This window comes from Pongo abelii, chromosome 16 (genome assembly GCF_028885655.2).
Source record: "Pongo abelii isolate AG06213 chromosome 16, NHGRI_mPonAbe1-v2.0_pri, whole genome shotgun sequence".
NCBI lineage: Eukaryota > Metazoa > Chordata > Mammalia > Primates > Hominidae > Pongo > Pongo abelii.
In genome coordinates, this window is record NC_072001.2 from 46,294,300 (window position 1) to 46,321,946 (window position 27,647).

Genomic DNA, 27,647 nt, shown 5'->3' on the forward strand with positions numbered 1-27,647 from the left:
TTTCTGATTGACTTCCAGGGCAGCCCCAGGAAGCAGCAGAGAATAAAAGTACTGTCTGCCCCTCTCCCACCTCCTCTAAATCCGATCCCATTTAACTTCCCTGGCCAATGTTGCACAGTGAGTCCGAACCATATAGAAGAGCTGGAGTTCGAGAGGATCTAAAGACAAGTCACCATCCTGCTTGAAGGCAACAAAAAGCCTCTGTCCAGCTGGTCGCAGCTGATCTCCCCCAGTATCTGCGCAGTCCTTCCCGAGGCCTTCTGCGTCCGCCCCGCCCCTTCGGGCTGCACAACTCCCAAAGCCTACCCCAGGCAAAAATCACGTCCAGAATCTCGGGTCTTTGTTTTCCCCGCGTAGTAGTAGCCGCTCAGCAAGGATTAGGGAGCTACCTGTCGGAAAACCTCGCGCAAGGAGAGAAGCTGGTTTTGGCTCCAAAGCGAGGACCGAGGGGGCTTGGGGAGAGTCACATTGCGCTGGAGAGACGGAGTCCGAGGGGCAGTAGTAACGAGCTTCCTGAGGACTGGCTCGGGTGTCGGCCAGAGGCTCCAGGTGCTGCTGGTTCGCGGACGCAGAGCTCTCAGCTCAAGGAGCGGCGGCTGCGGGATTCTGGCCTCTTTTGTCTCCGCTCCCTGCGGCCGGGTAACCCGGAGCTGTCGTGCAGTCCCTCCAGAGGCCTCTGACCCGGCTAAGGAGCCCTGAGGGCGCCCTCCAGCCCACCCCTGGGAGAGTCTACCTCTCAAGCTGCCCCTCAACCCCCTCGCATCCTTGCCTCCGGGCCAGCCTCACCCACTCGGGATCCGACCCCGGCCCCGGCTCTGGCCCCGGCTCTCCAGCCTCCCAAGTACAGCTCCCAAACCGGAAGTCCGAGCGGCCGGCTCGGGGCACCGAGGGCGCATGCGCGAGGGCAGCGACCGCGACTCAGTCTCCGCGGAGCCCGGGCGGGAGTAGCGGGTGGACCCCGTGGAGCCGCCGAACTTCCGGGACTCCCCCGCGACCCCTTCCCAGCTTCCCGTCCGCTCCGCCGCAGCGATTGTCTCGGTGGGTTGATTCGGCACAAACCGCCCGACCCAGGGGCCGGCGCGCGTGTGGAAGGGGAAGCACTCCCCTCGTGGTCGCCTGGAGGTGCGCTGGAGGAGGGGGTGTCATAACCAGGGACTCGAGGTCCGCCGTGGGAATGATCCACGAACTACTCTTGGCTCTGAGCGGGTACCCTGGGTCCATTTTCACCTGGAATAAGCGGAGTGGCCTGCAGGTACTGTCCGGCGCAGAGCGCGGGAACCAGGGAGGGCAGGAGCGGGGACCTGAGCCAGCGCCTAGGGGAGTAGGCTGAGGGACCTAGCGGGCACGGCTTCCAGGGCTGAGGGCGTGTCCCTGGACAGGTGACTGGAGGGCAGCCCCTTAGGATCAAGGCTGATGCGACACCTAGAGAGGCCGGGCCTAGGCTAGAAAACGGAGGGCAGACCTCGAAGAGCCCCACCTGTGGCGGGGCGAGGAAAGGGCCTGAGGTCCAGGTGTCTGACAGTTGCTGGGGAATGATATAGAAGTGTGGGAGGCACTTTCTCCTATTTATTTTCACACGTGCATTGTTTGAGTTTTGAAGTACTGGGCCAAATACACAGCTCCCAAACACATGGTAAGCGCTCAGTAAAATTTGTTGAATGAAATAAATGAAATCGAGAGCGTGTGGTGTTTCCTTCATTACTCCTTTACCCGAAAATTTCTGCACTAGGTAAAGCACTTGGTAGGGGGCCTTTGTGTAACCAAGAATGTATGATGTTCCGTATGCATTATCTTATTTAATCCTCACAACCACCTATATCCATTTTACAGATTAAGCTAGGTTTAGAATAGTTAAATAACTATCGGGGTCACATAGCTAGTAATTAACAGAGCTTAGTTTTGAAGCCAGGTCTGTCTGGCTTCAGTATTTGAACTACTCTTACCTGCTTCTGCTTCCAGTAATGTTATCTAATGCTCTCAATAATTTAGTCCACTTAGGTATTGTTTCTACCAGTTAACAAATGAGCAAACTGAAGCTCAGAAAACTTTATGCTGGCCAGTCCTGGTAGTGGCAAGATTGAAATCTAGATCCGTCTGATCACCAAGACATGCCTATTCTTAGGAGAACTGGCAATATAGACTGTGGAAGAGCAGAAAAAGTACATTCTTAGTTTGTAAAACCTATAAATCAAACAGTTTCCTTTCGTTATTATTTATGAATGTGTATTTGGAATTTGGGAGTTTAGGTGATTTTTGAAAAAAATAGGGGAAGATTTGTGTGGTGGAGTTTGAATTGTTATCTTTCACCTGTAGGTCTTTGAAGACTAATTCGATGTTTCACTTTTCTCCATAGAACTTAGTACAATGCCAGGCATATAGGAGGACAGTATTCAGGAAGTATGTGGGTGCCTGATGGTCCAAAATAAAAAGAGATAACACAGTACAGGAAAGATAGCTAGGGAGGGGGTGGGGGAGACAGCCACAAGTAATTCATCTTTTCACTTCCTTTCTTTCTTATGAAAAATTATCAATCAGGTATTTCTACCTTTTCATCCTTAAGGTCTCAGCTTTAAAGTCACTTTGTCAGAAAAACTTTTTCTGAGCACATCTTTAAGCATCCTCCCCTGATGCCAATTATTCTCCATCAACTTGTTTATTTCCCTTGTAGGATTTGTCACAATTCATAATGTATTGTTGTTACCTGTTTTTAGCCTTTCTCCCGCATAGATTGCCCCTGGGAGCGAAGACCAGTGGTCTTCATTCATCTACCCAGAGCACCTAGCACAGTTTCTGCCACATAGCAGGTGTTTAGGTATTGATGGAAGAAAAGAAGACAAAGACGGCAAATATTACATACTTTTTGCAGAGCAGTGTCTTTTACATTTGAGTAAAGGGAAAAGTTGTCATGAGTGCCAAGTGTTAATGAAAATTATTTTATTATATTGAATATGTATATACATAAGCTAGGTATAAACTCAAGCATAATGCTCCTAAACAACTATAAAATCAAATATTTTTATAAATTAAAAGTAAACAAAACTACCAAATCAATAAGTTCAAATGACCATTATTCTAATGCAGGATTTCTCAGCCTGTTCCTATAACAGTGTTATATAGAATGGTATCAGTAACTTCAAGATATTATTTGCTGTTTCAGAATAATTAGATATTGAACTTTTCGAAAACTCTGCCAACAAGAAACGCTCAAATGCCAATTTTAATAGTAGTATCACTTGATAACTGGTAGAGCTGTCTTGTTAATAATATAAAATTGCTTATGTGTATTGAGCACTGGCTATGTGGTTGGGATGTGTGCTTTACACATGTATTAACTTATTTAATCCTCACAATTATTTTCTTCAGTTTATATGTATGAAAACAGGCACAGACAGGTGTAGTAACTTGCCTAAGCTTTCAAGCAAGTAAGAGGCAACTCAGGATTCAAACTCAGGCAGTCAGGCTCCAGAGACCAGGTTCTTTTTTTTTTTTTTTTTTTTTGAGATGGAGTCTCGCTCTGTCGCCCAGGCTGGAGTGCAATGGTGCAATCTCGGCTCACTGGAAGCTCCACCTCCTGGGTTCACGCCATTCTCCTGCCTCAGCCTCCCGAGCAGCTGGGACTATAGGTGCCTGCCGCCACACCCGGCTAATTTTTTTGTATTTTTTTTTTTAGTAAAGATGGTGTTTCACCGTGTTAGCCAGGATGGTCTCGATCTCCTGACCTCGTGATCCGCCCACCTCGGCCTCCCAAAGTGCTGGGATTACAGGCGTGAGCCACTGCGCCCGGCAAGAGACCAGGTTCTTAAGCACCGTATTGTGTAACCTCTTAAGTTACTAACTTGAAGATGTGATTAGCATTGTGTCATTAAAATCTACATTAATTGGATTCCTAATCAATTTTCTATGGACTCGGTAACAGAAAAATTCTTCTTCACTTATTTGTTACCTCATTTACTGTCACATAAAGATGGCATCCACATATAATCCATATTATATATCTGTCCATATAATATGCTAAGTTCCTTTGGAGCAGTAATTGTATCTGATTTTGTTCACTCTTTTATCTCAAAGTATTAGCACAGTACCTGGGATATGGTAATGGAAATGTAAAATGGTACAGCCATTGTGGAAAATGGTATGGCAGTTCTTCAAAAAATTAAATAAAGGCCAGGCACAGCGGCTCACACTTGTGATCTCAGCACTTTGGATGGGTGAGGCTGGAGGATCAGTTAACACCAGGAGTTTGAGGCTAGCCTGCGCAACAGAGCAAGACTCCGTCTCTACAAAAAAAATTTTTTTAATTAGCTGGGCATGGTGACACATGCCTGTAGTCCTAGCTACGCTGGAGGCTGAGGTGGGAGAATTGGTTGAACCTAGGGGTTCAAGGTTACAGTGAGCTATGAACCCACCACTGTATTCCAGTCTGGGTGACAGAGTGAAACCTTGTCTCTAAAAAAAAAATTAAATATAAAATTCCCATACAATCTAGCGGTTCCACTTCAGGGTATATCCCAAAAGAAGTGAAAGGGACCCAATAGGTATTTGTACACCCGTGTTCACCAAGCATTATTCACAATAGCTGAGAGGTGGAAGCAAGTGTCAACGCAGGGACGAATAGGTAATTGAGATGTGGTATATACATACAAGGGAATATTGTTCAGGCTTAAAAAGGAAGGAAATTCTGGCACATGCTACAACATGGATGAGGTGAAATAAGGCAGTCACAAAAGGACAAATAATGATTCCACTTTTTTTGAGACGGAGTCTCACTCTGTTGCCCAGGCTGGAGTGCAGTGGCACGATCTCGGCTCGCTGCAACCTCTGCCTCCTGGGTTTAAGCAATTCTCATGCCTCAGCCTCCCAAGTAGCTGGCATTACAGGCGCCCACCACCACGCCTGGCTAATTTTCGTATTTTTAGTAGAGACAGGGTTTCACCATGTTGGCCAGGCTGGTCTTGAACTCCTGACCTCAGGTGATCCACCTGCCTCGGCCTCCTGAAATGCTGGGATTACAGGCGTGAGTGATTGTACCCAACCTGAGTGATTCCACTTATATGAGGTAGCTAGAGTAGTCAAAGTCAGAGGCAGTACAGTGGTGTTTGGCAGGGGCTGAATACGGAGTTTCATTTGGGGCAAACAAAAAAGTTCTGGAGATGGATGGTGGTGCTGGTTGCACAACAGTGTGAATGTTCTTCATACCACTGAACTATATACTTAAAATAGCTAAAATGGTAGATTTTGTTATATGTATTTTACCACAGTATTTTTAAAAAGTTGGTTGAAGGAATATATTTTCCCACTACTTTTTTCCACCTGAACTGCTGTGAAACCTTTGTATATAGCATATTAGGCTATCATTTGGCTTTCATTTAAATTAAAAATACAAATGTAAATATGGACACTAAATATATATGGCTAGTTATAAGGTGCATTTACAGATAATAGGTATGCTTAATTTTAGATTTTTACTGGAATGAAAACTTCTATAGGGAATTTGTAAATCCTAAGAATATGTCTGAGAAACCCACCGAGTCTGCAGACCCCCATTTGAGCAATATTGCTAAAGAGACTTTGTTGCAACCAGGTCAAAACCCCCATATCCTTATAGACCATCCCTAGAAGATTGCTTAAGAAGCAGGTAATAGCGGCTGCTTCTGGGGTGCTTGACTTATTTTTAATGTACACCATTTTGTATTGTTTAAATTATTTAGCATGTGTTAGCTATTTTAAGAAGCAAATAATTGGGTCAGGGATAGGGAACCCCTTTGAAGTGCTTTGGAAATACATTGTTATCCAGAACTTAACACCTTAAGTGGCCATCTTGAGAAAGAAAACGATAAATGTGTAGTATGAAGCGTTTGAAGCGCCTGAAAGTTGGGGCAGTGACTGGCGGTGTTTTCGTCAGTGTTCCTCTTCCTGCAGGTATCGCAGGACTTCCCTTTCCTCCACCCCAGTGAGACCAGTGTCCTGAATCGACTCTGCCGGCTCGGCACAGACTATATTCGCTTCACTGAGTTCATTGAACAGTACACGGGCCATGTGCAACAACAGGTGAGTCCTGTTCTCTGTGGGTGTACACCTCTAGAGGGCAGGAGCTATGTCAAGCTTTCACCTCTAGAGGGCAGGAGCTATGTCAAGCTTTCACCTCTAGAGGGCAGGAGCTATGTCAAGCTTTCAGTGAATTTATCGGTAATTCATGTGAAATAAGTTATGGATTTCTCATCACTAGAAATATTCAAGTGAAGGCAAGGCCTCTAATTGGTTTATTTATATAACTTTTAAAAGAAACAAGCCTGATAATGTCTTTCTAAGGTTTCAGGGCCTGAGCTGAGAAGTTGGCTTCTGTTTGTTTGATTTCAGGATCACCATCCATCTCAACAGGGCCAAGGTGGGTTACATGGAATCTACCTGAGGGCCTTCTGCACAGGGCTGGATTCTGTTTTGCAGCCTTATCGCCAAGCACTGCTTGATTTGGAACAAGAGGTAAGAAGGAGGAGATATAGGAAACACCTCTGGGACAGTAGATTAGGGCGTGTTCTTGAATCTGAAATGCCCTTTGATAAGATCAGGTAGTTAAGAGTGAGCAGGTGCCTGCGTGGCTGGAAGGTACAGTGTTCTCTCAATGATTGCCCAACCTGTGATCAGAGTGGCATACAGATCATGGCAAAGACTCTTTAGTGAGTTTATAAGACCCCTAGCTTGGTTTCTTTATGGCCTGAAAATCAAGATTAATAACCTGATTAAATTATCAGTTCTGGATAGCCTAAAATTAACACTTAAGCCCATCATGAGATTCTCTTCTCATTTTCATAGATGAAATAGATTTGAGATATTTTGTGTGGAGCTCTAATCACAAAGTTTTTTATTGCAGTTCCTGGGTGATCCCCATCTCTCCATATCACATGTCAACTACTCCCTAGACCAGGTATGCTGCCCAAATAACCAAATGCCTTGCAATCTGTTGATAGTGTTAGAATAATCTAATTTATGATACTATTTTTGAGAACTTTTTTTCTTCTGGATTCAGAGCCTAACATTTTATATTTTGTGCATTTTGTATGCTTTACTAGATCAAAACTGTTTAAAGATTTCCAAATATAGTTAAAACTTAATGTCTGATATTAACGCTAATGTTACTGCTCTATATGGACATCACTATTAACAAGTATGCCAGCCTCAGAAATAGACACTGCTTCCCGACTGGGCATGGTGGTACACACCTCTAATCCCAGCACTTTGGGAGGCCGAGGCGATTGGATCACTTGAGATCAGGAGTTGGAGACCAGCCTGGCCCAAATGGTGAAACCCTGTCTCTACTAAACATACAAAAATTAGTCAGTTGTGGTGGCGTGCACCTGTAGTCCCAGCTACTCGGGAGGCTAATGCATGAGAATCTCCTGAATCCAGGGGTGGAGGTTGCAGTGAGCTGGGATCCTACCACACTATACTCCAGCCTGGGTGACAGAGTGAGACCCTGTCTCAAAAAAAAAAAAAAAAAAAAGAAGAAAAAAAAGAAACTGCCTCTCTCTGCTATCCTCTTCCTATCTGCAGCGAACCTCCACATCAAATTGCCTTAGGATACTGGATCTTGACTGTTCTGTGGTATTGCCATTTTATCTTAAGTTGAACTATTTAGAAACAAAAGCATTTCCCGAGTTGATTTTTTTTCCCTTACATTTGATTACATACCCTTCTAATTATTCTCTACTTTGCAGTTCCAGCTTCTTTTTCCCTCTGTGATGGTTGTAGTAGAACAAATTAAAAGTCAAAAGGTGAGAGCTTTCCTTATTCCTTTTGCTTTGCTAAGCACTGAGGGAATATTACTAATTAATTTTGCTTTACATTATTTTTCGAAGACCCTAGTTTTTAGTAGTTTTTATTTATTCATTCATTTAACAATATCTGCTTGGTTATCATGTTAAGTGTCAGGAATGCAAAAGTATGACCCTGTCTTTAAACACCTCCTGGTCCAGAAGGTAGAGGAAATGTTCATAGATGTGCCCAAGAATGTTGTTGGGGTAAGAAAAAAAGTGCTGTGGATGTTTGCAGGTGAGAGGAACCTGCAGTAAGGGTTTAGAACTGTTGGGTGTGATGCAGAAAGTTAATTCTTAGGAGGAAGGTAATAGATTTATGGTTAGTGTGCTGGCAGTTTTCTGAGAATTTTGAGATCAGTGAGTGAAAGCCAGATGTTTAATAAATATGCCTATTCTTATCACAAGTTTTTATCAGGTGTATTGAGAAGTTAGGAGAATGTCTTTCTGGGCAGAGTTAATAATTCTGAGGAATAAATGCTTTGAGATTTCATATTAGAAGAATCTGCTGTCCTATTGAATTGGTCCACAATTGGACCAAGTGGACAAATGGATTAAACATCTTTAGCTCAAGTTGTCATTTTTTTTAAGCTCTTTATTTGTGCCTTAGCTTATTAGGGGTGTTCATTTTCATTAATATAACTAGTAAACCAGTTAATCTGCCACATTGCTGCATCATTTTTAACTGTGTAAGTGTAGAAACAAGTGCTCTGCTATGTTCGTGCTGTGCCAGCAAAGCCAGTGGTGGGTGCTCATTGGCCCTTCAAAGCTGATTGTCCTCATCAAATAACAGCATCCAGCTTTCACTGTCACTTGCTGTGTACTAGGCACTGTGCTAAGTGCTTTAAATACATTATCACACACAATCCACTAAAGGGCTAAGTTGATTAAGGGGTGTGCCCAGCGTCACACAGATAGTAGTAAATGGGTTTATATCCCAGCTCTATCTGGCTCCAAAGAGTGTGCTCTTAACCACTAGATTAAACTTTCTCCCAAAATAAAAGGAGACATTCTAGGCAAATAGAGTTAACGAGGACAGTATTAGGGAGCCAGGCCTAGCTGCACGTCTCAGTTGGCCTTCAACTTCCGCTGGCTGTAGGAAGGAGAGTGGAAAATAGGGGGATTGCAGATGGCTGAATCTTCCTTCCTGCCAGGATGGTGGTAGAGAAACTAGTGTACCAAGGCTCTTTAGAGTTTTTAAAAATCAGGCAGTCAAGATTCTAGGTTTGGGTTGAGAATGGAGATTGATTGCAAACAGGCACAAAGGCGCTTTTTGGAGTAGTGGAAATGTTATAAAACTGGATTGTGGTAATGGTTGCCCAGTGTTTGAAATTTACTAAAAATTGTTTATTAGTATGCTTAAAATGGGTGAATTTCATTGTAAATTATACCTCAAAGTGGTAAAAATAAAAGTCTGGGGACCGGGCATGGTGGCTCACGCCTGTAATCCCAGCACTTTGGGAGGCCAAGGCAGGCGTACCACGAGGTCAGGAGATCGAGACCATCCTGGCTAACACAGTGAAACCCTGTGTCTACTAAAAATACAAAAAAAATTAGCCAGGCATGGTAGCGGGCACCTGTAGTCGCACTACTCGGGAGGCTGAGGGAGGAGAATGGTGTGAACCCGGGAGGCAGAGCTTGCAGTGAGCCAAGATTGCCCCACTGCACTCCAGCCTGGGCGACAGAGCAAGACTCCATCTCAAAAAAAAAAAAAAAAAAAAAAGTCTGAAGAACATAGAGGCAGAGGATTTTTGAAAAAGTATATACCTTAGAAGTAGACTGAATTGGGCCTTAACTTGAAATAAAAAGCTTTCCTTGGCTTTGGTGTTCCAACTCTAAATGATTCTGGTTGCTTTAAGTGCAGTGGTTCTCACACTTTACTGTGCATTAGAATCACCTGGAGGGCTTGTGGAAACACTGAGTGCTGGGTTCTAACCAAGAGTTTGCATGTCTGATGAGTCTCCAGGTCATGCTGCTGATGGGAGAGAGGTCCCTCTTTGAGAACCACTATGTGTAAATCTTAGGAGAAAGTTTATCCCCAGTCTCTCCTAGATTGTGCCCTCTTGGTTGAATATGGAATAAGAATGTGTCTCGCATGAACTCTTAGAATGGAATCCAGTTTGACAAGGCCAATTTTCCACAGATTCATGGTTGTCAAATCCTGGAAACAGTCTACAAACACAGCTGTGGGGGGTTGCCTCCTGTTCGAAGTGCACTGGAAAAGTAAGTCATGGCTTAACTGGGAATTGGTGGTGGAGGTGGGTGGTCAAATTATTTGACTTCTCACATGTTTTATTTTCAGGTCATTTCAGGTTTCCCTCTTGGGAAGTTTATGACCAGGATAGAAAAAGCTCCATGAGCAGAGGAGCCCATGTAACCTTTATTATGGCTCAGGCCTTGCAAAAAGGGCTATAGAGTGTTGAGTGTCAAAGCCAGGATTTAGGTGCCTGGATGACCTTGAGACAATCTTTTTAAATGTTTAGATCCTGTTATCCTTGCAGGAATTCCATTACATGTGCCAGATGTTGCTTGCTATGTCTAAACATGTGTATTTGAGTAGCTGGTATTTTCAAATTGAAGGTCCTTAAAAATGTTTATGCTTTATAATCCCATAATGCCACTCTTAGGAATTTTATCCTAACAAAACTATTTAGTAGAAGAAAATAGCTATATGTACAAACTTGTTCATTGCAATGTTGTCTACTATATCAGGAAATTAGAAAATTACCAACAGTAGAAGAAAATTTAAATGATGATATATTCACTTGATAGACTATAAAGCCACTAAAAGTGTAGGTACTATAACATGTAAAATATTTTATATAAATATGTACTGACAAATGATACAAAATTGTATTTATCTTGTGATTACAACTATATGAAAACATATGTAGAGTATAATCAAAGACTGCCTGTTTGATCTTTCCGTTTATCCATTTTCCTTATTTTAAAAAAATTGTGACATTCATTGAAAAATTGTAATAGGTGGTCCCTGAGGCCACTCACAACTCTGTTTTGTTCTTGTTTTCTTATTTTATTTTAATTTTTTGTGGAGAGAAGGCTTTGCTATTTTGCCCAGGCTGGTCTCGAACTCCTAGGCTCAACCGATCTTCCCATCTTGGCCTCCCAAAGTGTTGGGATTATAGGTGTGAGCCACTGCCCCGGCCACTCACAACTCTTAATCTCCACTCTAACCACTGCATGAGTAAACCCTCCAGAACATTCCTTAGGGACTTAATTCTCTATTATACTTTTGTGTATAGAATATAAAATCTTATGTAGATGATACTATATGTACATGTTTGTTCTGTGTTTGCAGGGACCAAACTTTACAGACCACATACTCAGAAATGCATAAATGTAAATAGCTTCACATTTGATATTTTTAAAGAGAGATTCCATTCAGTTAGCATACTACAAACAACACAGTCAAGTTCTTGTAATTTCTTTTTCTCCCAACCTTTTATTTTGAAAAATTTTAAACCTACAAAAAAGTTGAAAGATAAAACACTTGTAGGCCGGGCTCAGTGGCTCACGCTTGTAATCCCAGCACTTTGGAATGCTGAGGAGAGGGATTGCTTAAGCCCAGGAGTTCAAGACCAGCCTGGGCAACATAGCAAGACCCTGTCTGTACCAAAAATAAAAAAATTAGCCAGGTGTGGTGCCTGCCTGTAGTCCCAGCTATGGGAAGCTGAGGCAGAAGGATTGCTTTAGCCCAGGAAGTTGATGCTGCAGTGAGCTGAGATCTCACCACTGTAATCCAGCCTGGATGACAGAATGAGACCCTGTCTCAAAACAAAAAACAAAAAAACCAACCAAATGCTAGTATATCCTTTAGTTTCACCATTTGTTAACATTTGCCACGTTTGATTTATCTTTTTCTCCTTCTATACGTATATGTGAAATGCACAAACTTTTTTTGCAGAATCATTTGAAAGTAGTCACAGATACCCTAACACTTAACCCCTAAATACGTCAGCTTGTATCACTTTAGAAAAAAGGCATTCTTGGCTGGGCATGGTGGCACACACCTATATTCCTAGCACTTTGAGAGGCTAAGGTGGGTGGATAGCTTGAGCCTAGGAGACCAGCCCAGGCAACATATTGAGACCCCGTCTCAACAAATACAAAAAAAGTAGGCATGCTGTGTGCACCTGTGGGCCCAGCTACTTAGGAGGCTGAGGTGGGAGGGTGTCTTGAATCCAGGAGGTCGAAACTGCAGTGAGCCATGATCGTGCTACTGCACTCCAGCCTGGGCAACAGAGTGAGACCCTGTCTGGAAAAAAAAAAAAAAAAAGAAAAAGAAAAAGGGATTCTCTTATAGAACGTCAATTCCATATTACACCCAAGAAAGTTAACATTAATTCAGTAATACTATATCCAAATTTTTCTAGTTGTCCCCCAGAATTCCTTCATAGCTGTTCTTTTTTTGCAATCCAGGATCCGATCAGTGTTCACATACTACATTTTGTTCTCATGTCTTTTTAGTCTCCTTTAATTTAGAACCGTCCCCTTGCCTTTTGTTGTTCTTGGTGTTTTGGATGATGCTGACATTTTAAGAGTCCTGACCAGCCGTCCTGTATAATGTTCCACAATCTGGATTTATTGTTTCCCTATGATTAGTTTTGGATTAAACATTTTTGGCAAGAATACTATGTAGGTGATATTATTTCCCATTACATCATATTAGAAGGCACAGAAAGTAAGTTTATCCCATCATGGATGTTATGAAGTTGGATCACTTGGCTTAGTTCATCACGTGCTGCTCCATTATAGAGGTACATTTTCCCCTTTTTAATTAATATGCTCTCTGGTGGGTGATCCTTTGAGACCATCTGAATATCCTATTCCCCAACAACCATTCTGCATTTTGTTTTAGTTTCTGAATTTTGCTAGATAATAGTTTTTCAAGTATACCTGGCACTCACGTATTGAATATTCTCTCCCTATGTGATTCCAACAAAAATAAAACAAATTTAATACTGTGTTAGCCAAAAAGAGACTCCATTAAGTCGATTTTTAAAAATTTTTAATTATTTTTATTTTTTATTGCTATAAAACAGTTGTACATATTTAGGACCCATCAGTTTTGAAAATTACATAAAAGAAGGGAAAAAAATGTCTTCCCTAAAATATCAGCACATATACTGAACATTTTAGATTTCATTGTGTAGGCTGCAAATATGGAAATTCAGTGAGTTAGTTCACCCACATTTAAATTAAAATAGCACAATTATTTTTAACTTAATTGGTTATTTCCCTCATGACTCATCAAATTCTCAGGCCTCTGTTTATCCTGTAACAGTTTAAAGCGTGACTTCTGAGCCTCTTACTTTCTACTCTGCCCAGAATCCTGGCCGTTTGTCATGGGGTCATGTATAAACAGCTCTCAGCCTGGATGCTCCATGGACTCCTCTTGGACCAGCATGAAGAATTCTTTATCAAACAGGGTCCATCTTCTGGTAATGTCAGTGCTCAGCCAGAAGAGGACGAGGAGGATCTGGGCATTGGGGGACTGACAGGAAAACAACTGAGAGAACTCCAGGACTTGGTGAGAGCCCAAAAAGCAGCCTAGCACCCTCCTGCCAGGAGTCAGAAAAGCATGCACACAAATGATCTTCTGGTGATCCCTTCTTAGCTCATAGCTGAGCACCTTCCATCAATTCTTTGGATGTAAACATTCGGCTTTGTCTTAACTAGTGTGAGACTATAAAATAGAAAATATGTTTGTGGGATTCTTTTTGTTTCCTCTTTCCCAATATATGCATTTGAGAGATTATAAGTCTTACTTATATAGCTACTCTAATGGAGCAGCTAGCTACATTTTAGATTTTAAATACAGTTTGGAGTTTTTGTTTGTTTGTTTGTTTGTTTGTTTTAAAGACGGATTCTCACCCATTGCCCAGGCTGGAGTGCAATGGCGCAGTCTTGGCTCACTGCAGCCACTGCCTCCCAGGTTCAAGCAATTATCCTGCCTCAGCCTCCCAAGTACCTGGAACCAGGCATGTGCCACCACGCCTGGCTAATTTTCGTATTTTTTATTTTCATATTTTTAGTAGAGACAGGGTTTTGTCATGTTGGCCAGGCTGGTCTCGAACGCCTGACCTCAGGTGAGCCACCGTACCCGGCCAGTTTGGTGTTTTGATTAGACTCCTCAAAGTTCTACATTGTCCCTATTCATCCATTCATTCATTTATCCTGTGGCAATATTTCATTGAATGCCTGTTATGTGCCAGGCATTGTTCTAGGTGCTACAAATAAAAAGTAGTAGTGTCTGTCCCTAAGGAGCTTATAGTTTAGGGGAAGAGATATAGAAAAGTAAACAGTTACATTACAGTGTGCTAAGGGCTCTGAAAAGACTAAATATGAATATTCTTGGAACATGGTCATGGGATAGGGTCTTGGAGTGACTAGAGAAGGCTTTTCAGTGGAAGGTATGTCTAAATTGCAAAGAGTTTGGGAGGAGCCATCAAGAGATATCCAGGCAGAAGGAATGATATGTGTAAAGGTACAGGGGCCATTAAGGACATGGTTCATTTGGGGAAACAGTAGTAATTCAATTGAAATGGTCAAGTAAAGGCTGAAGTAAAATGTTATAAGAGATGGTGTGAGGGAGAGGTGGTACTTGAAACTGTTAAGTTGGTACTTGATGAAACTTGAGTTAAGCAGAGGCAGGATCACAAAGGTGCATGTAAACAGTGGAAATGAATTTGTACTTGAACCTGAAAAGAGTTGGGGCTATTGAATTTTAAGCAAGTGGGTACCACAGTCAGACTTCATGATAAATCACTCTGGATGCTGTGTGGGGAATCATTTTTTAAAAATCAAGATTAGAGGCAGGTCCATCAGTTAAGAGAGTGTTGGGGAGACTTAGGTGAAAATAATAGTCCCCTAAACCAAAGATACTAACATTGAATATGAAAAAAGAGCAAAGAGGTGTGAGAGATGTTTAGAGGGTGGAATCAATAGGCTTAGTGAGTGCTTGGAAATGAGTCAAGAGGGAAGAATCATTGATGATACCCAGGTTTCTGCCTTCAGCAGCTGGGCAAGTAGTGACGATAGCAGTGTATAGTGCTGGTATGCGGGGAAGAAGATGGGTCTAATGGGGGGCATGTTGAGTTTGAGGAACTTGTGGGAAATGTTCAGTGGGCTGAGCCTGGGGCTCATGAGAGCATTCCAGCTTGCTCTAAATCTACATATGGAATCATCAGCATGGGGCTTGGAGGTTTTTAATCTGGGGCCCTTGGGTGGCTTCAGGAGGTTCATGAAATGTTATATGTCTGTACATTTGTCTGGAAGGTCCATAGCTTTTATGATTACAGAGAGGTCTGTGACCTAAAAATTAAAACTATCTGTTACACTGATCAGTCATAGAAGACGATGTGATTGTATAAGAAGTGTAGGCTGAGAGGAAAAGACAGTCTGGGACAGTGCCCTGAGGAGCACCAGCAGAGAAGACATAGAGAGACCTGGAAAACAAAAAAGACCACCTATTTCATTGTATAAATAAGGAAGCTGGTCGACTTTGCAAGTTTTTACTCAGTAGTAAAGGCAGAGTTAGGGCCCAAATCCCAGTATTTAAAAAGCCACTCTTATTTCCACCATGCCACTCTACTGCCTGAAGATGAAGTACATCTCTCCAAAATGGGTGGTTTGAGAACTGTGCAACACCAGATTTGAAGTCCCTGCGTCTTTACTTTAAATCATGGGTTGGGAGAGTTACCAGGTATTTTCTTGTTTTCCTTTTCTTGCTTCACACTGCGTCTCAATGTGTACTCTTTCCTTGACTAGCGCCTGATTGAGGAAGAGAACATGCTGGCACCATCTCTGAAGCAGTTTTCCCTACGAGTGGAGATTTTGCCATCCTACATTCCAGTGAGGGTTGCTGAAAAAATCCTATTTGTTGGAGAATCTGTCCAGATGTTTGAGAATCAAAATGTGAACCTGACTAGAAAAGGTAGAAATCTCCTTGTCCAGTGTACCGCACCCTCAAAAGCTCTTCTTCCTTAATACTATGTGGCCCCACAGCATGCCTGGTCAGAGCAAGTGGTTGATAATATTCCTATCCTGAGATTGTAGCAGAATCATGACATTTGTCTGAGAAGCAGGTGAAGTTGCTGCCCCACCGAGATTAGCCCTCCCCAGAAAACCCTAACTGTCCTGGGTATTCTCCGTCCTCCTTTGACGTTGCCTTCCTATTTTGCAGGATCCATTTTGAAAAACCAGGAGGACACTTTTGCTGCAGAGCTGCACCGTCTCAAGCAACAGCCACTCTTCAGCTTGGTGGACTTTGAACAGGTGGTGGATCGCATTCGCAGCACTGTGGCTGAGGTTTGTGTTTCATCATATATATATATATATATATTTTTTTTTTTTAGGAAAAATTGGACTAGTTTCCTAGAAATTGAGTTACTTGGTCGGGCACAGTGGCTCACGCCTGCAGTCTCAACACTTTGGGAGGCCAAGGCAGGTGGATCACTTGAGATCAGGAGTTCAAGACCAGCCCAGCCAACATGGTGAAACCTCGTCTCTACTAAAAATACAAAAATGAGTCGGGTGTGGTGGTGTGCACCTGTAGTCCCAGCTACTTACGAGGCTGAGGCAGGAGAATCACTTGAACCTGGGAGGCGGAGGTTGCAGTCAGCCGAGATCACACCATTGCACTCCAGCCTGGGCGACAGAGCAAGACTCTGTCTCGAAAAAAAAAAAAAGACATTGAGTTACTTGACTTTTGTTTTTTTCTTGATGTGGTAAGAACCGAGCTTAGAAAGAGCTGTTGCAGAGAGTTGAAGGCAGGAAGTAGAAAAAAAAAGCCTCTGTTTTCATTAACAGAGGCAGAACTGCCTTCCCGTTTTCCTATCTAACTAAAAGACAGGTGGTTTTTAGTTGGTTGGTTAGTTGAATAAAGGGGAGGTCTTGGTTTAAATTCTGAAAATCAGCATTTTGGATCTGTCTCTATCGTTTGCAATAACTCCTAGGAATCAACTAATTCTGACTAAATTTCATGTCTTTCTTGTAGTTTAGTATGGCTTATAACTTGTACTTTCATTTCTATACACAATCATCTTATGAGGAAAGCAGAACAAATATTATTTTCTCATTCTTATAAATGAAGCAAACACTCAGCAAGCTGACTTGTCTGGCTTGTCTGGTGTGGCACAGTGAGTAGCCATAGTAAGGTCAGTGCCAGGCCTCCGACTCATGGTGTGCAGTCTTCTTCATTTTGAATTGTGCTGGTGCCACCGACTTAAATTGTGACCAGTAATTTTTCAAAGGAGCATATATGTTCTGTGGCTTATATTAACATTTGTCTCATGGATATGTGATAACACGAAATGAGACATTTAGTCAGCTGTGTTGTTAACTATATTCATGGCTTTCAACGTTGGCTAAGCATAGAATCGCATGAGAAAATTTTATTTTTTATTTTTTATTTTTTTATGGAGTCTCTCTCTGTCACCCAGGTTGGAGTGCAATGGTGTGATCTCGGCTCACTGCAACCTCTGCCTCCCGGGTTCAAGCGATTCTCCTGCCTCAGCCTCCCAAGTAGCTGGGATTACAGGCACACATTACCATGCCCACCTAATTTTTGCATTTTTAGTAGAGATGGGGTTTCACCATGTTGGCCAGGCTGGTCTCAAACTCGTGAGCTCAAGTGATCCTCCCAACCTCAGCCTCCCAAAGTCCTGGGATTACAGATGTGAGCCACTGCGCCCGGCCCGCATGAGGAAATTTTAAAACCTGCACTTGCACCAAGTCCTTACTTCCAGAGCTTCTGATTCGTAGGTCAGGAGAGGGTAGGTACCTTTATTTTAGTTTAGTTTAGTTTTGAGACAGGGTCTTGCTTTGTCTCCCAGGCTGAAGTGCAGTGGAGCAATCGCGGCTCACTACAACCTCCGCCTCCCGGGTTGAAGCAATTCACGTGCCTCAGCCTCCTGAGTAGCTGGGACTGCAGGCCTGCACCAGCATGCCTGGCAAACTTTTTTGTATTTTAATAGAGATGGGGGTTTCACCATGTTGGCCAGGCTGGTCTTGAATGTTTGGGTTCAAGTGATCCTCCTGCCTTGGCCTCCCAAAGTGCTAAGATTACAGGTGTGAGCCACCATGCCCGGCAAGTACTTCTATTTAAGCAAGCCAGCCCACCCACCAAAGACAAACCTCTACAGGGGTTTTTGAAACAGACAGGACTAAAAAGCAGTGCACTTCGCTCAGTGTCTGGAACTGCTAAGAGCATCAAATCTCCATGGGTTAGAAGCACAGTAATCTATTATAAATATGGTTTCCCTTTCTAGTCACTGTCTCAAAAACTCCTGGTCATCAGAGGTAGAGCTGTGATATAGACACAGAATGTTTGATCTTAAAATGGCTGTGAAGTATCATTTGATTTGATTCTTTCTGGGCAGGTAAATATCTAAATGACCCATGTTCCTGTCCTTTCAAAATTTTAAGACATTGCCTCACCCCCATCTGTAGGCCAAGGCAGTTTCTAGTCTAGAGGGGTTGTTATCAGTTCCTTTCATTTTTGAAAATTGAATCTAGTTCTGTTGCTTTATCATTTTTATTATAAATCTTTGGAAAGTATAATTAATGGAAGAAAGTAAAATTGTATTGAGTGAATTATAAACAATAGGAAAAATTGTTTTTTTCTTGTGAAAGTTTGCCAGAAATTATATTTCCAATTTGTAAAAATGATAAGCAAACTGAAGCACAGACTCTTTGAAGTTTCTTAGAATTGTAGCTAATAGACTTTGGAAGGCGTTATTGCAACAGTAACAGCCTACAGCAATGAAAAGGTGTGCCCTGAAGGAAATGGGGGGAGTGTTTTGTAAATATGTGTTATATTTATCCCTTTTGGGGTTCTTTCCTTTAAAAATTTTTTTCTTTAAAGTGTGTATACTATGTAAATCTATTTCTGTAAAGTTCAAAAACAGGCAGAGTGAATCTGGCGCTAGAGGTCAGGACTGTATTTGCCTTTGAGTCAATGGGAGGGGCATGAGTGGGGCTTCTAGGGTGCTGGCAGCACTCAGTTCGTTCCATTTCTTGATCTGGGTGCTGGTAATACAGGTGTTCAATTTGTAAAAATCTTCAAGCTGTGAACTTATGACTTGTACTTTTCTGTATGTATTTTAGTACTTCAACAAAAGGTTTTAAAAATTCTGAGGTACTTAATAGTTTTTATTTTAATTATGTCTTTAGTTTTTACTGCTTACATAGAGAAATGGTGGTATTACTTTTTGTAGGTTAATCTTATAACTTGCAACGTGTTGAACTCTTTTTGTTGTAATAGTCTGATTCTATCAGTTGTTCTAAGTAGATGATCATACCATCTGCAAATGAGAGAACTTTCCTTCTATTTTTATTTTTTGAGATGGGGTCTTGCTGTGTTACCCAGGCTGGTCTTCAACTCCTCGGCTCAGGTGGTCCTTCTGTGAGCCACCATACCCAGTCCAGAGTTTTTTTTTTATCATAAGTAGATGTTGAATTTTATCAACTGCTCTTTCTGTATCAATTAAGGTTCAGTTTCTTGCTCTGGGTTATTTTTCTCCTTTAGTCTATTTATATGATAAATTTCTGGTTAGATTTTGAGGTACTGATTCTTCCTGAGATAAACACTACTTGACTGGATGTTTTACATCTGTGTTCACTAGTTGTATTAGTCTGTTCTCATGCTGCTAATAAAGACATAACCAAGACTGGGTAATTTATAAAGGAAAGTGGTTTAATGAACTCACAGTTCCACATGGCTGGGGAGGCCTCACAGTCATGGCTGAAGGCGAATGAGGAGCATAGTCAGGTCTTACATGGCAGCAGGCAAGAGAGCTTCTGTAGGGGGACTCCCCTTTATAAAATACTATACAAATATATAAAATATATAATTTATTATAAAGTAAATCACCCCTTTATGAGAGTGATTTATTCCCTCTCAGAAGAACACCATGAGAAAGACCACCCCCATGATTCAATCACCTCCCACCGGGTTCCTCCCACAACACGTGGGAGTTATGGAAGCTACAATTCAAGATGAGGTTTGGGTGGGGACACAGCCGAATCATGTCACTATGAAATAAGACTATACCCTTCTTTTCCTGTATTTTGCTTATGTGGTTTTGGAATAACGATTCTACAGTCCTCATAAAATGGGCTAGTTAGGTTTTGTTCTTTTTCTATTTTTTAGAACAGTTTATATAAGACAGGAATTCTTACTGAAAGTTTGAATTTACCTGAAAAATAATCTAAGCTAGATATTTTTAGGAGGGAAAACTTAACTAGTTCAGTGTATTTAAAACCTATTGACATAAAACAGGTATTTCTTGTATTAATTTTGGTATTTTCTAGGAATTTACCTATTTCATGTAGATTTAATTTAAAAAATCTGTAGTCATTTATGTTTTATTTATTTAAAATTTCTCTTTATTGTTTATTGTCTTATTAGTCTTTTCAAAGAACAAGCTTTTGTTTTTAATCTTTTTTCTTTTTTTTTTTTTTTGAGACAGAGTCTCACTGCAGCCTCCACCTCCCAGGTTCAAGGGATTCTCCCACCTCAGCTCCTGAGTAGCTGGGATTACAGGCGTGCACAACGCCCAGCTAATTTTTGTATTTAGTAAAGATGGGGTTTCACCATGTTGGCCAGGCTGGTCTCGAACTCCTGACCTCAAGTGATCCACCTGCCTCGGCTTCTCAAAGTGCTGGGATTATAGGTGTGAGCCACTGGGCCTGGCTTTTTCTTTAATTTAAAAAAAATTTGTAGAAACAGCTTCTCGCTCTGTCACCCAAGCTGGAGAGCAGTGGTGCAATGATGAGTCACTGCAGCGCGATCTCCAGTCTCAATCGATTTTCCCATCACAGCCTCCCAAGTAGCTGGGACTAGAGGTGCATGCCACCATGCCCAGGTAATTCTTTTTTTTTTTTTTTTTTTTTTTTTTTTTTGAGACACAGTCTTACTCTTCTTACTCTTCTTACTCTGTCGCCCAGGCTAGAGTACAGTAGTGTAATCCTAGTTCACTGCAGCCTTCAATTCCTGGGCTCAAGCAATCTTCCCTTCTGCCTCAGCCTCCCACAGTACAGGGATTATAGGCATGAGCCTCAGCTCCTGGCCTTTCATTTTCTTTTTTCTTTTTTTCCCCAGAGACAGGGTCTTGTTCTATCTCCCAGGCTGGAGTGCAGTGATGTCATTATAGCTCACCGTAATCTTGAACTCTTAGGGTAAAGCAATCCTCCTGCCTCAGCCTCCTGAGTAGCTAGTGTTACAGGTGAAAATCATCATGCCCTGCTAATTTTTAAACTCTTTTGTAGAGACAGAGTCTCAGTATGTTGCCCAGGCCGGTCTAGAACTCTTGGCTTCAAGCAGTCATCCCATCTCAGCCTCCCAAAGTGCTGGGATTACAGATGTGAGCCACCACACCTCAGCACTGCAGTTTTGACCTGCTTCATTTCTGACCTGGGCCAATTCACCCATCCTTAGGCAACGTGGTGGTCCCCCACTCCCAGGTGGTCACCGTATTGATGCCGAATTTATTGTGGACACCTGATTGGTGTAGCACACTACAGCCCAGAATTCCTAGACTCAAGTGAAACTTCTGTCCCAGCCTCCCGAGTAACTGGGCCTGTAGGCATGCGCCACTGCGCCCACCAGGCTTTTTCTTTTTTTAATTTTATTTTTTAAATATATATTTTGGGGTCAGGCGCAGTGGCTAATGCCTGTAATTCCAGCACTTTGGGAGGCCAAGGCAGGCGGATCACTTGATGTCAGGAGTTTGAGACCAGCCTGGCCAACATGGCGAAACCCTGTCTCTACTAAAATAAACTACAAAAATTAGCCAGGTGCAGTGGTGCGTGCCTATAGTCCCAGCTACTCGGGAGGCTGAAGCAGGAGAATTGCTTGAACCTCGGAGGCAGAGGTTGCAGCAAGCTGAGATGGCGCCACTGCATTCCAGCCTGGGTAATAGAGTAAGACTCCGTCTCAAAATAAAATAAAATAGAGACACACACACACACACACACACACACACACACACATATATATATATTTTTTGTTTGTTTGAATTCTGTGTTTCATTGATATCTGCCTTTTTCTTTATTAGTTTCTTCCTTCATGTTTTTTTTTTTTACTCTTTCCCAGGTTGAAAGCTTGACTCCTTTATTTTTAACCTGTGTTTTCTGAGAAATATATATAAAACTTTACATATTGTTTTGACTGTGTCTTACAAGTTTTTGGCATGTAGTGTTTTCATTATATTCTATATAATTCTAATTAATTTTGTTTATGATTTTTTAACCAAGGAATTTGTTTTAATTTTATTGCATTATAGTTGGAGAACATAGTCTGAATTATATTGTTTCTTTGGAATCTATTGCAGGTTTCTTTATGGACTAATACAGGGTCTGGTTTTTGTTTGTTTGTTTGTTTTGTTTTGTTTTGTTTTGAGACGGAGTTTTGCTCTGTCACCCAGGCTGGAGTGCAGTGGCGTGATCTCGGCTCACTGCAACCTCTGCCTCCCGGGTTCAAGTGATTCTCCTGCCTCAGCCTCCTGAGTAGCTGGGGTTACAGGCATGTGCCACTATGCCTGGCTAATTTTTGTATTTTTAGTAGAGATGGGGTTTCGCCATGTTGCGCTGGCTGATCCCGAACTCCTGAGCTCAAGTGATCCGCCCGCCTCAGCCTTCCAAAGTGCTGGGATTACAGGCGTGAGCCACCACACCTGGCCTAATATAGTCTTTACTTAGATTCTATTTTGTTAGTTACTAAGATCACTATCCAGCTTCCTTTCAAATCATATTTACCTGATACACTCTTCCATCCTTTATTTGCAACCTTTCTGTGTGCTTTCATCCCACTCTTCCTACCCTGCTAGTCCCCAAGCAGCCACTGATCTGATCTACTCCCTGTCACTCTAGGTTAGTTTGCACTTTCTAAGAGTTGATAAAAATGAAATCATACAGTATGCACTCTTTTGGAGGAGGAGACCAGGCTTCTTTTACTCAGCATAATTATTTTGAGATGAACCCATGTTGCATTTATCAGTGGTTTATTCCTTTATATTGCTTACTAGTATTCTATCGTTTATATCAGTGTGTTTATCCATTCATCCTTGATAGATATTTGGGTGGCTTCCCAGTGTCTTTTTTTTTTTTAAGACGGAGTCTCACTCTGTCGCCAGGTTGGAGTGCAGTGGCGCAATCTCTGCTTACTGCAACCTCCGTCTCGCGGGTTCAAGCGATTCCCCTGCCTCAGCCTCCCGAGCAGCTGGGATTACAGGCACCCGCCACCACGCCCAGCCAATTTTTTGTATTTTTAGTAGAGATGGGGTTTCACCATGTTGGCCAGTTTTTAATTTTATTATTATTATACTTTAAGTTTTAGGGTACATGTGCACAACGTGCAGGTTTGTTACATATGTATACATGTGCCATGCTGGTGTGCTGCACCCATTAACTCATCATTTAGCATTAGTTATATCTCCTAATGCTATCCCTCCCCCCTCCCCCCACCCCACAACAGTCCTCGGTGTGTGATGTTCCCCTTCCTGTGTCCATGTGTTCTCATTGTTCAATTCCCACCTGTGAGTGAGAACATGCGGTGTTTGGTTTTTTGTCCTTGCGATAGTTTGCTGAGAATGATGGTTTCCAGTTTCATCCATGTCCCCACAAAGGACATGAACTCATCATTTTTTATGGCTGCATAGTATTCCATAGTGTATATGTGCCACATTTATGATTTAGAAAATGTGATTTCGATCTCTTGACCTCGTGCTCTGCCCACCTTGGCCTCCCAAAGTGCTGGGATTCCCCACTGTCTTTTATTTGCATGCCTGTAATGACTAAGAGGTTGAACATTTTTTCATGTGCCTCTTTGCCTATTTTGTATTGGGTTTTTGTTTTCTTGTTGTTGAATTTTGAGAGTCCTTTATGTATTCTGAATTTAAGTTCTTTAACAGATATGTGACTTACAAATATTTTCTTACAATTTTTTTTTTTTTTTTGAGACAGAGTCTTGCCTTGTTGCCCAGGCTGGAGTGCGGTGGCGCAATCTTGGCTCACTGCAAGCTCTGCCTCCTGGGTTCAAGCAATTCTTCTTCCTCTGCCTCCCAAGTAGCTGGGACTACAGGCGCCTGCCACCATGCCCGGCTAATTTTTGTACTTTTAGTAGAGATGGGGTTTCACCGTGTTAGGCAGGATGGTCTGGAACTCCTAACCTTGTGATCCGCCCACCTCAGCCTCCTTAAGTGCTGGGATTTACAGGCATGAGCCACCGCGCCTGGCCTATTTTCTCACAATTTATGACTTGTCCCAGAAGTTGTTAATTTTGATGAAATCTAGTTTACCTTTTTTTTTTCTTTTATGGATCATGTTTTTGGTGTTATGTCTAAGAACTCTGCCTAACTCAAGGATACTAAGATTTTCTCTTCTGTTTTCTTCCAGAAATTTTATAGTTTTCAGTTTTATACCCAGGTCTATGATTGATATGCTTGGACCTGTGTCCCCGCCAAAATTTCTTGAGTTGTAGGGGCGTGGTGGGAGATGATTGGTTCATGGGGCAGTTTCTCATGAATGGCACCACTCCCCTTGGTACTGTCCTCACAATAGTAAGTTCTTGTGAGATCTGGTTGTTTAAATGTGTGCAGCACCTCCCCCTTGCTCTCTCTTGCTCCTACTCCTGCCATGTGAGACGCCTTTGCCTTCTGCCATGATTGTAAGTTTCCTGAGGCCTCCCTAGAAGCCAAGCTGAAGCCACCATGCTTCCTGTACAGCCTGCAGAACTGTGAGCAACTCAACCTCTTTTCTTCATAATTACCCAGTCTAAGGTATTCTTTACAGCAGTGCGAGAACGGAATAATACACTGATCGTTTTGAGTAAATTTTTCTATGTGGGGCAAGCTATAGTCTTCTTTTAATACATTGCTGGATTTGTATGGAACCATTCTTTGCAGGAGTTCTCACTGTAATGAAATTTGTCCCTGTTTTGTTGGTTGTTTTCATAGCATCTCTGGAAGTTGATGGTAGAAGAATCCGATTTACTGGGTCAGCTGAAGGTAATGGCTTAGCTGTTGTAATTCTTACGGCGATGCTGGTAGGCAGTGACTTGCATTCTCTGACGTTTCCTGAGAGCACTGGTTGCCTATACCCAGACTTCCAGAGTCAACTCATTTGTTCTTATCCAAGTGAGCAAACTATACCTAATGCCACAAATCTACTATAATACAAAGATTTGGGAGTGTACTTTTTTCTGGCATATATATATAATTATGTTACTATTGAAAAAATAATGCCAAATACATACCAGTTATCCTGCTATGTGGAACTAAGTATGCCTCTTTGAAATCCCAAATGCCTATATCTTCTGTAGCTTGGGCTCAAATTGATGAAATTAGAAATTACTGTATATGTGTAATTCCTTAGGACAGTGAGGAGCTCCTGCCTTGCTTTACTGAATTGTAAATTGAAATTCTTTCCTCAGATCATTAAAGACTTTTACCTTCTGGGACGTGGAGAACTGTTTCAGGCCTTCATTGACACAGCTCAACACATGTTAAAAACACCGCCCACTGCAGTAACTGAGCATGGTAATTGTCAGTGGCCCTGAGAATGATCAACTGATTGACATTGTAGGGTATTTCTTGGCTGCTGCTGACCCTTTTAAGGCCTGCTCCACATAAGAGCAGGCTGATGAGTTACAGAGCAGTGGCTTCCAGAGATGGAAGGCCCTTGCAGGTAGGCTTCATGCTGGGGTCATTGGGAACAGTGTCTTGGCCTATGACCCTTCCTGGAAGAGTTGGTTCAGGCCTTCACACCAGGTATTTTTTCTCATTGGATTATAGCCATATATACTTTATGGGCCATATTGGGACTTAGTGCTGCTTGTAGTTCTGTAGTAGAATTCTTTAGGTGTGAATGATGGAAACTCACCCCAGCTAGCCTAGTTAGGAAAGGAAAATGGATTTGCTATTGTATCTAAAACCCCAGTTGGACAACTTGGATTCATTCTCTCTCTCTCTCTGTCTCATTCACCATATCTTGTCTGTGTCTCTTGTGAACGCTTTGATGACCTTCTGGAAACATGATCACAGCAGCTCCCAGGAATATGCCTCACAGTGTCCTCTATGGAAGGAACTGAACCTAGTCCCTCTTGTTGCAAGTTAGAGAATTCTAGGGAATTATCTAGGTTTTGATTGGCCCAGCCCACATCACATCCCTATCCCTGTATCAGTCAAAGAGGTCAGACACTAGGCTATGCCTAGTTCAGTGAAGAGTCTACCCCTTGACCAGCTGATGTCCATTCCCATTCATACTGCATGAGTAGAGTTGGGAAAGGATCCAAAAAAAAAACTATGAGAAAGAAAATACATACACACAGGCTGATCATTTTTCTAACTCAGTAAAACCATAGATGTCCACTGTATTTATATAGTACAAATATAAGTACTTGTGGTTGCAAATATCAGAAAATCCAATTCAAACTCACTTAAGCAAAGTGAAAGGAAAGAAATAATATATTGATGATCATAACTGAAAAACTCAGACGTATGATGGTTTTCAGCTAAGTTTGATCCAGTGACGGGTGTGGCACCTTTAGGACTTGGTCTCTTTCCGTCTTTTACCTCTTTCTTCTCAGACAGGCCTGCTCTGTGTGGTAGCAAGATAGTCTCTAGCCAAGTTTACATCCTACTAAGCCCCTGTTTATCTTGAAAAAAGAGCTGGACTCTTTTAAAGTCTGAATAGAGCCTCTGGATTGGCCTGGCTTGGTCATGTTAATATCCCTAAACAATATAGCATAACAAAGTAGAGTATTACATTCCATTTGATCATGCCTACATCACCCAGCTACCCTTAGAATCGGGTGTTGTCTAGCACTAACCCACTGGAAATATGTGAACTGTACTGAATAGGGATGATTCTCCAAGGAAAATCAGGAGGCAGTTTGTCAGCAAGAAGAGAAGGATGCATGGATGTTAGACAAATGCAACAGACGTCCACTGTGTCCTGCTGTTAGCATTGGGCATGCTGGGGGAGAAGTGGAAAGCTGGAGGAGTCTGGGTTTGTTATGTAGCCAGGCGTCCCTATCAGCCTGCGTGTTCTTCCTTGCAGATGTGAATGTGGCCTTTCAACAGTCAGCACACAAGGTATTGCTAGATGATGACAACCTTCTCCCTCTGTTGCACTTGACAATTGAGTATCACGGAAAGGAGCACAAAGGTTTGCCATTCTTCCCTGCCACCTTAGAGTTCCTACTGGTCATCATCCATTTTCCCATCTCTGCTTCCATCCCCCGCCACAGAAACCATATAATTTTGGATCTTAGAAATCAGCTAGTATAGTACTATAATTCTATAGAGAAGAAAAGGAAAGTCCAGAAGTCCAGAGAGGCTAAGTGAGATGCCCAGGCCATGTTTTGGGGGAGTTGAGTTGTTTTTTTTTTTTTGGTCATGCTGCTGGAATGGTCCCTGTTTATTTATTTCCAGCCCCCAGATTTTAAGGCTGAGGAAAGAATCTCTAGAAGACCTCCCAAGAGAACCTCACATAGAAGTTTCCTTGCCCCCTTCTTTGTGTCCCCTGTAAGCTTCTGACATCGCAGACTCCAATAAGCTCTGTTGCTTTTCTTTTGGAGACAGAGTGTCACTCTGTTGCCCAGGCTGGAGTGCAGTGGCACAATCTTGGCTCACTACAACCTCCGCCTTCCAGGTTCAAACAATTCTCATGCCTCAGCCCCCCTGAGTAGCTGGGACTACAAGTGCGTGCCACCACGCCCAGCTAATTTATGTATTTTTAGTAGAGACGGAGTTTCACTGTATTGCCCAGGCTGGTCTTGAACTCCTGTGAGCTCTAGTTTCATTAATGTTATTC

At 42.3% G+C, this 27,647-nt stretch overlaps 1 protein-coding gene across 4 annotated transcripts in view; it reads left to right on the forward strand.

Annotated features, from left to right (window-relative positions):
• The first annotated feature begins 915 nt into the window (after positions 1-915).
• TUBGCP4 (tubulin gamma complex component 4) overlaps positions 916-27,647 on the forward strand; it is a 39,249-nt gene continuing 12,517 nt past the window's right edge. For 2 of the 4 annotated variants that reach the window (XM_009249772.4, XM_024232800.3), the window contains exons 1-12: positions 1,129-1,252; positions 5,920-6,048; positions 6,358-6,480; positions 6,869-6,922; positions 7,713-7,769; positions 9,952-10,031; positions 13,158-13,359; positions 15,600-15,765; positions 16,015-16,139; positions 24,788-24,838; positions 25,264-25,369; positions 26,892-26,999. In XM_009249772.4, the coding sequence (XP_009248047.1) occupies positions 1,175-1,252; positions 5,920-6,048; positions 6,358-6,480; positions 6,869-6,922; positions 7,713-7,769; positions 9,952-10,031; positions 13,158-13,359; positions 15,600-15,765; positions 16,015-16,139; positions 24,788-24,838; positions 25,264-25,369; positions 26,892-26,999 (1,279 nt within the window). In that variant the 5' untranslated portion in view covers positions 1,129-1,174. Of the gene's footprint in view, positions 1,253-5,919; positions 6,049-6,357; positions 6,481-6,868; positions 6,923-7,712; positions 7,770-9,951; positions 10,032-13,157; positions 13,360-15,599; positions 15,766-16,014; positions 16,140-24,787; positions 24,839-25,263; positions 25,370-26,891; positions 27,000-27,647 lie in introns of all 4 variants that reach the window. The other 2 variants (XM_009249771.4, XM_002825372.6) reach the window with 2 other exon arrangements.